The 14,801-nt window shown below is 43.6% G+C and overlaps 1 protein-coding gene across 5 annotated transcripts in view; it reads left to right on the top strand.

The window, feature by feature from the left end:
- Positions 1–14,801, top strand: part of TAOK3 (TAO kinase 3) — a 73,892-nt gene that overhangs the window by 25,332 nt on the left and 33,759 nt on the right. For 4 of the 5 annotated variants that reach the window (XM_033518057.1, XM_033518053.1, XM_033518055.1 and 1 more), the window contains exons 2-8: positions 6,303–6,392; positions 7,580–7,790; positions 9,963–10,034; positions 10,914–11,015; positions 11,293–11,338; positions 11,977–12,073; positions 13,952–14,065. In XM_033518057.1, the coding sequence (XP_033373948.1) occupies positions 7,671–7,790; positions 9,963–10,034; positions 10,914–11,015; positions 11,293–11,338; positions 11,977–12,073; positions 13,952–14,065 (551 nt within the window). In that variant the 5' untranslated portion in view covers positions 6,303–6,392; positions 7,580–7,670. Of the gene's footprint in view, positions 1–6,302; positions 6,393–7,579; positions 7,791–9,962; positions 10,035–10,913; positions 11,016–11,292; positions 11,339–11,976; positions 12,074–13,951; positions 14,066–14,801 lie in introns of those variants that run through there. The other variant, XM_033518056.1, reaches the window with a different exon arrangement.

Below are 14,801 nucleotides of genomic sequence, written 5' to 3'. Positions count from 1 at the left end.
AAATTATAAACTGAAGCAGTCCAAAAGGCTGTTTCCTAAAGTCTTATCTCTGGCTGGCACCGAGCAGGCAGGAAGGAAGGAGAGTTGCCAAAGGAGAAGTTGTAGCAGGGAGAGATTCAGGGGGCAAAGAAAGGGGGAAGTACAACACAAATGAGGTGTCTTGGGGGACATCCACCTGGAAAGGCAGGTCGGGAATGTTGTGGAAATGTGTTGGAGTGCTGTGGCTTTCTCTGCTTCATAAACCAGCAGCAGTACAAGAGGTCAGGATGAGAAACTTTCCCCTTTTTATCCGTGGAGAGAAGGAACAGCATACACAGAACAGTGCAACTCAGCTTCTGTAAAATTCCTGTTTGGGGTTTTATTAACAGTCAGTCATGGTGAAGATTCCTGGATTTTCTTAGAATGAAGAAGCACATGCTTCACACATACCTTCCCCTTCAAAGAGAAGAAAAAAGTTCAAACCCTGCAATTTGGGTTGTCATGAGAGGTGCTCTCACCCTGCATGACCAGGGAATGTCTTGTCTTTTCCTCCTCCATGCACACAGCCTGTATCTGTTTCCTTACTTGGTGTAAGGACCTCCTGCATGATTCCTTCTGGCCAGTTTTACTGTGATGCAGCTTCCAGAAAATCAGTACCTGAGTTTACGTTTTCTTGCACAAAGAGAATAAACAGGATTTTTAAATAGAAAACTCCTTTTTCAAAGTCAGCTAATGTTGTGACAAAATCCATGTAGCTACACCAGAACTGTCACTCACTGCCCTGCACTTACATAATGAAATCACATTTTGCCCCAAATGGCATCACAGGATTTTCTTATGTGAATATGTTCACGTGCCTCTCCTAAAACACACCTTTTCCTTGACTAGCACACAGAAACTGTCCAGTAACATGATTATTTGTTAACCTCCAGTAGTTAAATCTAACAGTCCCTGCAGTTTCTGGCTTTAAGGGACAAATCAGAAGTCAGGCCATCTAAGTCATGGTAAGGAAAACTACTTCTAAAATACAAAGAATTTTGTTGTGTTCAGAATTATTGTGGCAGTCACTTCTTACACTTCAGGAAAACTTGAGCTGGAGATGAGGTTTCAGCCTTGTTTGCTATTTAAATGACCTCTGGTGGCCACTGTGGTGGCTTCAGTGTCCCCCATGGGGATCCTGCAGCTCTGAGTTGTAATGCAGGTGGGCAGGAGCAGCTCAGATCTCGCTGCAGCATTACCCTGGCCACTCTGGAAAACTCTGGGAATAGATTTGTCAGTTGCTGGACTTGGTTTTGTTTTGTTTTTCTTGATTATGTGATGGTCAAAATATAAACTCTTTGTAAAAAGTACCTAAAAATAGCTTTAAACCACAAAATGGATCCAGCTCTTTGGAAGCCATTACATTAATAGGTAGGAAACTCTGAGTGTGCTGGTGTCTCTTGAGGCTTCCACAAACAAATCCGATGACTTATTTGTGCCTCTGAGTAGCACACGCAGCATAATACTCATCAATTTATAATGGTCTGGAGTTTTAAGCAACATGATGAAGAGCCTGATAAAAACACTAAAGAGAAGAAAAAAATGCTGAAAATAGGGAGGCAGTTTTCTCAATTTCATGACCCATCTGTGATGCTTTTTAGAGATGTTTTGGTGAGAGGATCTGATGAAATCTGTATTTCTGTGTATGATGCTATTTGGGCTTAAAATGATTCACGGATCTTTCATCCCTTCCAGATGTACTGCTGAATTATTTCAAGTGTGCCATGATGAAATATTACGAAATGTTGTTGCTGGGAGCAGGAAGCCTTTTTTCTTCCCTTTATTTTTAATTAGGCAAGGTTTATTTCATGACTGAAAGTGTTTAATCTTGTTAAATAAATGTGAGAAGCTCTAACAACACTCTCTAGATTTTATGGTAAAATAAAGGTTCTAATCCAAGACATGTTAATTACCCTTAAACTTAAAAAGGGCATACATATTTCATTAAATTGTTTTAAATTCAACAGGAGAACTATTGGGAAGCTACACCCAGTGCCTCTTGCCTTTTCATTACATGTCTATTGTGAGAATGATGCTGTTTGACTTTTACACTAAAGCCCAGGCTGTACCCCATGATTTTGGGTAGCTGTGATTATACATATTTAGCAAAGCAGTGGAATTCTAGAGCACAACTGGGACTATTCCTTTGGGGAGGGCTGGCCTGTGGCTTGATTTCATACTTGTTGAAACATTCCCGATGACTAAAACTGATTGTTTCTTGACTTTAAGCCCACTGATTTTATTTTTTTAAATAAGCTTGTCTTATATTTTAATTTTTTAATAAATTTATTGCCTTTTGCCGCATAAATAGCGGTCATAGGGGGAATTATAAATTGAATATTTCCTTTAAAACTACTGTTCCTCATCAGGAAAAAAAGCTGTTTTTGTGAAGGTATTTCTCTACAACAAGCCCTGCAAGTTATTAGCTGGATTTCATACCCCAGGGGCAGCGTGCAGCGATGGCCTGGGTCAGAAGAGCTGTGATTCAGGGTTTTATTAGCATGAGTAATGTGTGAACTCCACATGACCTGGTGCACACGCGAGCTCTGGACAGCCCTGACCCCCGAGCGCGGGGCCGCCGTGGAATTCCAGGTGCACTGCAGAGCCAAACTCTCCAAAGGGAAATTCCTGCGCCTCTCCTCAAGTGGAGGTGATGAAGAGCTGTGGGTGCACCCAGGTGTTGATGAGGAATGGTGTGTGACATTGGCATGGATGTTCTGGGAGAAGTTATTCCTTGGGAAAGCCGAGCAATAGAGGTGGTGTTTGGGGAGCTGCTGCTGTAGCACTGGTGTGGTTGTGTTCATGTTATCCAGCTTTCCTGGCAGACTGTATCCCGATTTCCTGAGTCTGCTCCTCCTGCTGTGTGCCCTCAGGAACACTGCCCTGATATCTGCAGAGCCCCACATGCTCAGGAATATTTGTCTTTCCTGCTGAAGGTCGCTGGGTACCTTCTGTTCGGGTTCCATGCTGAGTGAATCATTTCGCTTCAGAGAAATCTGAGGGAAGGACGTGAGAGGACTTGCTGCTTCTAGACCAGAGAGAAATCTTTCCTGAGTGTCTTGGAATTGGTGATTAATTTAAGCAAACAGTAGTTGTAGAGAAGGTGCTTTTTATATGCCCTGTCAGTAGCTTGAGTTTCTGTGCCAGGTATGTGACTGCTTTAAGCATTAAAATGAGTGAAGTGCCTGGAAAAAACATGAGTGTTGTATTCCCTTACATTGAGTTAGCTGGGAAAATAATTCTTAACAATCAAAGAAATGACACTGAACAGCTTAAAACGTTGAGGTTCCAGAGTGTTCTCCAAAAGGCTGCTCTAAAATAATGGGCTGTTCATCCAAGACTGTGGCCCTCATGTGAGGGAGACAGCCCAGGATGAAGTGTTTGTGTTTGGCCTGGCCAGCCAGCCATATGTACCAATTAAAGGAAAGGGGAAGAGCTCCAGCTTCTTAAAAACAACACAAAAACTGCCCAAATCAAACCAACAAAACAGTTTATGGGTGAGGACTACAGGGGAAATTGAGCACCTTCCTTATTTCAAGCTCAAAAGGTTTCTTACTCAGGACAGTTATCAGCTGAATTTATCTCAGAATTTCCTTCTTTACGTTATATTCCAGGTTTTGGAGAGACTGAAGTGATGAAATGGGGCTCTGTGCTTGCCATTCTTGGGAAAATAATTCTGGTGTGAATTTATTCCCCTCAAAATAGGCATCTAAAAATGGGTGCATGAGCCATGTCATGCTGCTCCTCCTCTGAGTGGAATCTGCTGCTGGTCCACCCTGTTTCCTGTAGTTTGTTTTTCTGCATGAAATGGAAAACTTTGTCCTTGTTTTGGGAAGTACCCTGGTGTAGTTAGGAACTAAAATTAATTTTGTGTGTTTCTGAGCCCATTTGAAACAGCCCTATGGTGCTTTGAGATGCAATTCAAGCTGTGTTTTCACAAACCCCACACTTCGAGTTCTCAAGTTTATCTTACCGACAAACAGAATTTTAGATCCATGGAAATTACCAATATTTGGAAATATTGGTAATTTAGCTCTTCTTAAAGGTGCTTCCAGTTGTGCTTTGTTCTTCATATTCAGGTCAAGGTGTTTTCTGTTGTTATTAAATCAGTTATAAGTGGTAGGAGAGAACCTTTGTGCAGCCACCTGTAGCAAATGCAGTTCATTCATGGTTTTTAAATGGGAGGGTTGCTTAGCATTGAGGAAACTCTGCTGTCTGAACAAAATGCTGATCTCCCAAACCCTCAGAATTTTGAGTCACTTGTCACTCCCCTAAGTCACTGCTGCTGTGATTAATGATGTTTCCTTTGAGGTATCCAGCACATGCAGAGTCTCAAACGTGGATGAAAAACAAGGATGAAAAGCAGAAATTAGGCTTCTAATAGCAATTGTTTCTTGGTGTGTTAATTCAGCACTCTGGTAATGAAAAGAACCTGCTCAAATCGCCCATACCTGGAATTAAGGTTTTTCTACTAATGGTGCTCAACTCTTACAGTGCTCTGCCTTGATTGAAACCATTTTTATTTCAATCTCTCTAGAAGAGAGTTGTGATGTTAAGGATTTGTGATCTTGCCAGCCTAAACAGAAGAGGTGTGATGTGTATCTGTGGTATTTTACACTGTCCAAGACTCAAACTGTGGATGTGGTGCTGAGCTGGTGTCAGTGCAGGGGGCTCTCAGCATCTGTGGGATCGTGTGGATCACTCTGTGATCATGTTCAATCAACAGGACTCGGGTTGTTGTTGATGCACTTTCCATTCTAAGTTTTTTTTATATTCATTATTGGGAAATAATAGTCCTGCTGAGCAGATTAACCAAGAAGATTTACTTGCCTCACTACTCATGTCTGCTCTAATTGGAAAATTACATTATTACTTAGGACTTAACTCTAAGTATTGACATTTAGCCTCCCATTTTAAATACCTTGAATACTGGAGCTGCACAGGCTTTCTTAATGGCAGAGAGGTTCATTTGACTGGGGATGGATAAATTGTTTTCTCCATCAGTTTGTTTTTATTTTTTTAAGCCAAATGGATTTTTCTGTTGGCTGAAGAATGCCAGACCTGAAATACTGCATTCTTTTCCCTGTCTGCAGGGCTGTAGTAAATATAGCACCTTTGGGTGAGGCAAATCAGCTGAAAATGAATAATCATTTCATTCATCTGGCTTTTGTTTATACTTGAGATTTTATTTTTTTTAAAAAAGCAAAACATTGCAGAACCTTTTTTTGGTGCTCTTCAAGTAGCCTTTTAACAGCTCAATAGTATTGGCCTGTGGTGAGATAAAGTAGCAAAAATAACATTTTTGGTAATGTTAGCTATTAGCAGGAAGATTTCTGCTCATTTATTTTTTTCTCCCTAATAAAGGAGAGCATGAGTTAGTGTGTCATTAAATCAGGTGCCTATTAATTCAGATTTTGGCAGTGTAACAACTGCACTATGCTTAACTTGGAAGCATTTCTGCTGTGCATGTAGCTACATGATAATATTTTCCATGAGTTCAGGCTGGTTCCCAGCTCTCCCTGTGTCCCACTGCCCCAAGGGGACAGCAGTGGCTCTTTGGGGGTGTTCCCACATCCATGGGTTTCGGTGGCTGCAGTGGGTGCCATCTCTCACTGTGACCTGATGGGGCTCACTGGTTTCCACTCCTTTTCCGTCTTTTCATTGCTCATCCTCTCCCTGGTGGAATTCAAGAGTGTTTTACTAATACCCAGGACTTTCCCTGGAATCTTGTGTGTCATCAGGTAGAACACAGAGTCAAGTAATGGATGCAGCCCTGTCAGCTTCCCATGGAGTCCTGGAATGGTTTGGGTTGGAAGGGACCTCGAAGCCCAGCCAGTTCCACTCCCCTGCCATGGCCAGGGACACCTTCCACTGTCCCAGGTTGCTCCAAGCCCGTCCAGCCTGGCCTTGGACGCTTCCAGGGATGGGGATTTTTTCCTGAGCTTTTTTTTTTAGAGATGATCTAAAAAGCAGGGTCTGAGAGGGAACTACATGTGCCCTAGCAAGCTTAAAGGTCTTTATAAAAGCCAAAGAACTTGGCATTTAACCTCTTTTCCTGGTTTTCTGTCTTGCAATGATATATGGTCCAAGGGCTTTGGAGCACAGGAAGTGCTTATCCTCACCCAGAGACACACCATTAGCATTCCCAGCCAGTTCTCCTTGTGCTTGCCAGCAGGGCCCTGTAGTCACTGGCCATTACTGGATGTGGTGTTCCTGTGTGTCAGAATAAGGTGTAAAACTTCAGAATAATTTTTCTAAATACAGTTCCTTGTTTTTCTTTGCAGAGTGGGAGAGTCTGGAGGGCTGGGAGCACAGGACAATGCTGCTGGAAGGAATATGAGCCACGGAGCATGGTTGGTGCCACAGTTATCCAGGTGGGCTCCTCTCACTGCACCTCTCCTTGCTCCATCACTGACCCTGAGCCAGGGAGGCTGTCTCAACACCAGGCCAAAATTCTGCATTCATCCAGATGGCACTTGAAGTCCAAAACCTTCTGAAACCTTTGCTATGTGTGTTTTAGTTTAAAATTTATCCAACTACTACATTTCAGCTGGTCTCCAATTATATGGGTTATATCATGGTGCAGGCTGAAGGTTCTGGTGTGTGTTTGCAGGAGTCTCTTGTGCACAGACAAGATGTGGCCTCAGTAAATGAGGTGCTGAACCACAGGTGTGAAAGTAGCTCTGAGTCTTGCTCCAGGCTGCTCCAGGTGACTCAGCTGCAGCTCCTCTGCTGCATTTCACAAGCCAAAAGCAGATGGGCAAAGGCCCCCATCAGTGCTTTGCATACCAGTATTTAATGAGTCCATGCTGATTTTTCAAGATGTTTTGTTAAGAAATAAGAAATTGAAAACTTCCTGATAATAGGATGTTTCTTCCTGTTTTTTTTCTTTTTTCCTTTCCACACAAATAAAATTTTGGGGATGAATACTGGAAGTCTTCATTTAGATGCAGCTCAGTTCTGTGCTAAGGGGGAGAGTTTGAGGAGGCAAAGATCTGCCTTGTATCATGGAGTTTAGGATTCTTCAAAAGCAATTCCATGTGCTGGGAGCGATCACGATCCAGCAGGCCTGGCTGTCATGCAGCTCTGAGCAAATAAATAGAGAAATAACAATTACATGGCTGCAGAGCATTGCTGTGGAATAGCAGCTGACTTTTCCACCAGCACCAGCTGGCAATCAGGAGTAGAGAAAGCAAACAGCCCAGGAAAGTAGGAGGAACAACAGAGAGAGACTAAAAACTGTCACATTGGGAGCCCAGCGTGAAGAATAACAAACTCCTGTCACAGGATGTTTTGCATAGCAACAGGACTCTTGAATTCAAGTGGACTTCAGTGTCACTGCAGCACTTGCTTCCTGTGTGAGATAAAGAGCTGTTGTATCCTGAATGCATTTTAATCTCTCTATCTAAATAGGACTAATAATTAAAAAGAATTAGCTGGAGGGAGGAAGCGATGGTGAGGCCTATTGCTGCTGGAAGTGTTTCCTCTCATTTTGCTGCCAGAGAAGTGTGAACAGAAACACGTGCAAGGGAAGCAGATTAAAGATGAACTTTCCCACCAGGTGCTGAGAGCTGTCTGCAAACAGCTTTGTCGATGAAGGAAGAAATTGGTTGGGACTTGAGAGCACAAAGCAGTTCCTAACACGATTCAACATGCGCAAAGGGGTGCCAAAGGACCCAGAAATAGCTGACCTGTTCTACAAAGATGATCCTGAGGAAATATTCGTGGGTTTGCATGAAATTGGACATGGAAGTTTTGGAGCAGTTTACTTTGTAAGTAGAGTTCTTTCTTGTTTTGGAAAATGGAATCATTTCAGGTGATGTTTTGGAGGTTTTTGAGCAATTGTAGAAGGAGGTGTTCCTTGAATTTTCAGTGTTTTGTGTGCATTAGTTTTATGATAACACATCTCAAAAATGAAGTGTTTCCAAACCACTCTTGATCTCTTCAGTGTTCCAGCAGTATTTATAGTAGCAGTTTACTATATTCTTAATAGTACACCCAACTATCCAGGTCAAGTATACAGTGTTTTGTGCTGTTTGATGTTGAAAGTTGAATTTAAACAGCTGAAATTTAATTTGCCAAACTGAAATTTCAAGATACTTGGAGTTCATACACTTGGAAATCACTGCAAATTCCTTTATTGCAAAGAGGAGAGAGTCCTCAGAGGAATGGGAATTCAAGCAGGAAGGATGTGTGGCATTCATTGATACAGGCAAGAGAATTTAATCTGGAAATGAGAAAAATGGTGCTTTTACAGTTGGTATCAAACAAAGCCAAATGCACAATACTGCAATGGGAAATAATTATAACCTGGTTGGTATTAGTGAGACTGAAATAGAATCAATATAGAACAAATCAGTCAAAGCCAAATTAAAGCTGCTTGGAACCATGGTCAGCCACTCAGGAGGACCAGGTCCACTGGGACTGGGTTTTTGGGTATCACACAATAAAATATTAAGATAAGATCCCTGACACCTCTAGCTGGCCATAGGTAGCATGAGTTATTTTAAGCATTCCAATTCGCTGTTTGGAGTTGTGTGAAGTGATGGAGGTGTTGGTGGAACTGTTGTAAGGTGAGGAACCTTAGATTTTATGTCATATAATTATTTAATGTGTATTTTGAGGGATAACAATATAATTTCTCAAGGTATCATCTCAAATAGGCCCAAAACTGCTTCAGCAAGTGGCTTTTCCCCAGGTGTGCTCATAGAGCCCTGGGAGTTGTCTCAGCCAGGAGCATCCCAAGCCCTTGCTGCAGTCAGAACTTTCCCCACAGCTCTGGGGACGTGGCAGTGTGTCCTTCAGTGACAAATCCCAGCTGGAAGGACAGATACCATGGTCAGGTGGAGCTGCTTGGAATTAATGTGTCAGGCAGAAAGTATTAATACATCTCAGTAAAACACTCTTGATCTTCTTGGTGCTGAATCAGAGTGGCAAGTGGTGGGGAAGGGCTTTGCCTTATCCCAGTTACTCATTTTCAGCTTTCTCTGTCTCATTTGAGGAGTGTATGCTGTGAGTGGCCTGTGTCACCTCCCTTCAGTAATTCCTGTGCTCCACTGGTTCACTCAACAGTTTTTCTTTGAAGTCCCCACATGCCTCAAAAATGTCATTAGTTAATACTTTACTTGAAAGGAAGATTTACTACATTTAGCTCCTATTATAGTTTAAGCTTTTCACTGTCACAATTTTTTTTTTTTTGTCCCAAAAATGGTTGGAGGTACAGAGATTTCAGAAACTGTTTTAAGACCAAAAGCTTGATGTTTTTTACCCTTAACATGCAGAAATGAGGGCAGTGCCAGTCCAGACAAGGAGGATCTTTCCAAACCTGAGATTTTAGCCTCCAATTACCATCCCTACATCATCCAGGCTGCAGAAAAGTACAATTTTGATGGCTGTATAATCTTCATTGCAAAACTAAGATCTTGTGCAGTGAAAGGAAAGCTTTTTAATTTTGATAAATTCCAGGTTGAATCATCTTCTTGAAGCTGGAAATTGAAATAGCTGCTTAAAAATGTCAGTGCTGTATGGAGTTTTGGGATGAAAGAATGGAGATTCTGATACACCTCTTTATTTGTGGCTTTGGCAAACACTTTGTCAAAGGTTCATCTAAAATGGTTTCTACTGCAATACCAATAAAACTGTATTTTGTGGGGTCTCAGTAAGTGCAATATTGGGCCTTTTACAAATCAGTAGAGAAACAGAACAAAGTGTGAGGGAGGAACAGTGGATATGGACAGATAAAATCAGGGAAAATTGTCCTAATAGTTGTGTGAGAAATCTTATCCTGAGGAAGATGTCTCTGAGGTGTAGGAGCTGGCAAGAATATAGGAGAAAAAAGGCTGCATTTGCCACAGACACAGCTCACTCCATGGGGAGTGGGGGGAAAATGAAGGTTTTTCAATCTATTTCTTGCTTTTGTCAACGTTTCTCTTTCCCTACACCAGGCTACAAATTCCCACACTAATGAGGTGGTGGCAGTCAAGAAGATGTCCTATAGTGGGAAGCAAACGAATGAGGTAAGAGGAATAAAGGCAATTGTGCATTCAGGAGCTGTGGCAGCTCCAGTGGAAATCTGAGCAGTGAAATGAGCTGCAGCTCTGGTTTGACCCCACCAGAACAGCTTTTAATGCAGGAGCTGCTGCTCCCTTCCATGGGAACCGTGGAGGTTTGGGGAGAGAAAATGAGCTTATGCAAACTTTGACAAATAGTTCAGTTTAAGGAGGTGAGTAGGGATTCAAAATGCCTGGATGGGGCTTGTTTCAGAAATAATTTTATTAAGAAGTATATTAAGAGCACTCTGGCCACTGGAGCACATCTCTCTGAAACTTTTGAGGATCTATCAAATTGCAAAGACCTGCTAATCTCAGTCTCATTTCAGTTTTAGCTTGTTAGTTGTTCCTCTTATTTTTGTGTAGAACTTGGACCCACTGTTCCTTTGGACAGGTGTGTGGATGTGTAGGGTGTATTTGTTTGTTAAGAGCCAGCAGGGGTGGTTTAAACTCATTTTTCCTTGCTTGCTTGTTGCTCTCCCAAATGTCAGTGGTTTTGTTGAGCAGCTCACTGCTACTCTCTGCAGTTTCTTACAAACTTTGAGGCCACTGAATGCTTTAATTTGCAAAGCAGCAGCATTTAAGTAAAATGTATTGCAGTTAAAATGAAGAAAAAAGTATTTTGGCAGTCCTCAAGCTGTTAAATGTATTTTGGGAGTATCTCAGTGCAGTAGGGACCAAGGCAACTGATTTACAGCTGTGCTTTTGCTACTGACTTTCCATCTTCTTATTGTAAAATAGTTTTATGGTCACTTTTCAGAGTGTCCTACGGTGTGTGGTGCGTGAAAGGATGTAGAGAATAAAGAAGAGGAATGTATTTATACTTTTTGCTTTTTTTTTCATTAGAAATGGCAGGATATCATCAAAGAAGTCAAGTTTCTCCAACAGCTGAAGCACCCCAACACCATAGAGTACAAGGGCTGTTACCTGAAGGAGCACACAGCATGGGTGAGTGAGGGGCATGTGGAGCAAATGGACACTGCAGCACTCAAATCCTCAGCACAGGCACTGAAATAGCTTTGGCTTTGTGGTGAACAGTACTAAAATAAAGTCAAATTTTTCATCTTCTGATGGAAAACTAACAAAACCTACTACTTACTTTTTTTTTCCCCTTAATCAGGGTGTTAAAGCCACCATGTGATTTAAATTTGGAATGTAAAGATGTTTTCTAATTTCAAAATGCTTCCAGAGATACTTGAAGGCATGATGTTCTCTTTTTTTGCAGTTGGTTATGGAATACTGTTTAGGATCAGCTTCTGATTTGCTAGAAGGTAAGTTTGATATATTTTGGATATATTTTCTTTTTGCTAGTACCAGGACCCCCCAGCAGAGTTTGATGGGAGGCTGTTTCCTCACAGAGTGGGGTTTTACAGATGGTGCAGGTGGTCTGCCTGTCCTGCTCCATTCTCTAGGAAGAATTTAAGGCTTTTCCAGTGCTACAGATAGTTGGCATGCACGTTTTAATTTTGTCAAATGAAGGTAGAAAAGTGTACAGGTGTGTTCCTGTAATCTGTGCCTTCTTAGGCTGCCTGTTTCCAGAATAGCCATAATAAAATCCTGCAGAGATCACCTTTTTCCTTGCCTTGCAGCATGCAGGAATAATTACAGGAGGATTATGGGTCCTCAAGACTGGAACACCACCTGCAAAGAAATAGGGGGATCTAAGTCAAAACAGGGAATCAAAGCTAAACTTCACAGAAACTAGTGTTCCTTGGGGGCCAAGATCATAGGGTCACAGAATGGTTTGGGTTGGGAGGGACCTTAAAACCCTCACAAGAATTCTTCCCTAATTTCTCTTAGTAGTAGATTGGTGGGATTCCCTCCTTTAAGAAACACTTTCTCAGGAAAATATCCCATTTATTTTCTTCTCTTTTGTTTTATTTTCTTGATGTTTTTTTTTCCCCTGTAGTTCACAAGAAACCACTCCAGGAAGTGGAGATTGCTGCCATCACCCACGGTGCCTTGCAGGGGCTGGCCTACCTGCACTCCCACTGTAGGATCCACAGGTGAGGCTGCAGCTGCTGCCCTTCCACCTGCTGCTCCCTGGACTCTCAAAGCTTCCTCACTGGCTTTAAACAGCTTTGGAAAAAGTTATTCTGCCAACATTTTCTCTGCCTTGTTGGCAATTGTTCTATGCTGATCCTGGTAACAGAGGCTACACAGGAATGTTGCACTAAACACTAATAGAAGAATATCATCCTGAATGTGCCAAATAAATTGGAGTTCACTGAGCTAGACTATTCCTAAGGCTAGATATATTTTCATATTTACACGTGAATAAGTAAAACTGTGTTGGTTTTGCACCGCCTGCTTTTTGGGAGCAGTGGGGCCACAGAGATGAGATGGAATCACAGTCAGGTGATGGAAGTGTAAGTCAAGGATAAAACTACCTGAGGACAAATCAAAGCACTTTTCTGTAGAAGGTGGCAGAGCACTGGAGCAGCTGCCCAGGGAGGGTGTGTGTTTTCCCTCTCTGGAGACATTCCAAACCCACCCAAACACATTTCTGTGTCACTGCTCCAGGGGGCTTGGGCTGGGTGATCTCCAGAGCTCCCTTCCAACCCCAACTCTCCTGTGCTTCTGTGACCTGAATTCATCCAAGGGGTATTCCACCTTTTATCTGCTGAGGTGGGAAGGCCAGTCTGCTCCCTCAGAAATGAGGAGCAGCGACACATTTCTGTTTTGGGGCTGCTGTGGCAGAAAAGGAGAGGTGAGAGTGCGAGCCCTGCCTGGGCAGGGAGCCGGGCTGTGCCGCTGTGCACAGCCACTGGGAGAAGTTCCTCTGCCAGGGGCAGCGGCGAGGCCGAGGGGGAGAAGGGGCAGAATTTTGGGGCTGGGGGACCCAGTTTTGGGGCTGGGGGACCCAGTTTTGGGGCTGGGGGTCCCAGTTTTGGGGTTGGGGACCCAGCTTTGGGAGCGGGTCCGGCCCCGCGCGGGGTCCTGGCTCGGGGCCGCCACCTGGTGGCTCGGGGCCGGCACTGCAGGCCCCGCTCCGCCCGTCCCGCGTCGCGCTGCGGATGGAAACGGAGGGAATTCTTGTTTTTATTATTTAATTGCAGGCACAATGCTGGCAGTTACATTTTGCTGATATCTGATGTGGCTGTTAAGCCGTGGTTATAGAATCACAGCGTGGTTTGGCTTGGAAGGGACTGTAAAGATCATCCAGTGCCACCCGCTGCCATGGGCAGGGACATATTCCACTATCCCAGGGGGCTCCAAGCCTGGGACGCTTCCAGGGATCCAGGGAAGGCCACCTCTTCTCTGGATACCTGTGCCTCATCATATTCCTTCCTAATTTCCTATCTAACTCTGCTCTCTGTCAGTGGGAAGCCATTCCCTCTTGTGCTGTCAGTCCATTCTTTGTAAATTGGGAATAAATCCCTCTCCATCCTTATTTGCAGGCTCCCTTCAGGTACTGGAAGGCCACAGTTAGGTCACCCTGCAGCCTTTTTCTTTCCAGGCTAAACAATTCCAGTTCTCTCAGCCTTTCCTTGTGGGAGAGGTGCTCCATCCCTTTGGCTGCTGTACAGCGAAGGAGACAGCCTGTGCTCTCTTGTACTTTTGAGGTGTTCATTCTTGCACACACAAGACTTCAGCACTTGTCCTGCAGCAGCAGAAGTGTTGGGATCTACAAGTAGTACTTGTGGATGAAATATTCCATAATATTACTTTTGAAGCAGTGCTGTGTGGGGAATGAGGGGATAGAGGTTACTCTGGGCTTGCTGCTGAAATACTGTCAGTGAATTCCCCTCTCTCTCTGTCCCAGCATTACCTGCCATGTGTGTGACAGGATTGCCCTTTGCAGACAAAGGCATCTCACAGAGTTTGCATCATGCTAAATTACTTTCCTTTTTTTTCTCTTTTTTTTTTTTTCTCTGTTAAAGGGATATTAAAGCTGGAAATATTCTTCTAACAGAACCAGGTCAAGTGAAACTCGCTGATTTTGGGTCTGCATCTATAGTCTCCCCTGCCAACTCTTTTGTGGGAACGCCTTACTGGTGAGTGAAGCCTGCAGTGCTTTAGTCCTTTATAAAACTGCTCTCTTCCCTTTCCAGTGCTTCACAATACACTAATAATACCTGGATAGAATCTTCATTAGCCAAGCAATTTTCCTGATGTCCCCGTGTCCTGATCTTCAGGAAGTCTGTCTGTAAGGCTGTGCAGTGCTTGGAAATGCTCTTGCAATGCCATTGGCTTAAAAATAACTCACACTTACCACAGGTGATGGGACTGAGACATTCACAGAGAAAGGGGATCCTGTTAGTCTGACTGGAAGTCACACAGCTACTTAAATGCTGTTTTGAAGGAATTGCTGAAGGGTCACCCGAGTTCCTTGGCATTCCCAGCACCGAGGACCAGCACAGCTCTACGCTCCACTGATTCTGTGGCAGAGGCCCCAGGCAGTGCTGGGAGGTCACCATGGCCTAGCCTTGGAATGAGGCCGTTTGGCAGGAAGCCTTTTTTTGGAAGAGCACAGTTTAAGAGGCTGAATTTTTGCAGGCTGAGCCTGCTGCTTCTCTGTCCCCACTCTATCCCTTTAGCCTGGACCACCACGTGTCCTTGCTGTTCCTGATTTCCCTGCTCCTTTCATAGCTGCACTCACAGGCTGCATTTGCTGCTGGAAATGCTCCTGGTGTGCCAAGGGGAAGCCTGGGGGGGAGGGTGCAAGGGGTGTCTTTAGGGCTCTCCCAGCCCTTGTCAGCCTGCAGCTACAATGCCTTTGGAAATAGGGGG

This window comes from Parus major, chromosome 15, assembly GCF_001522545.3.
Source record: "Parus major isolate Abel chromosome 15, Parus_major1.1, whole genome shotgun sequence".
In the NCBI taxonomy this organism is placed as follows: domain Eukaryota; kingdom Metazoa; phylum Chordata; class Aves; order Passeriformes; family Paridae; genus Parus; species Parus major.
This window is presented reverse-complemented; position numbering and strand designations above follow the sequence as displayed.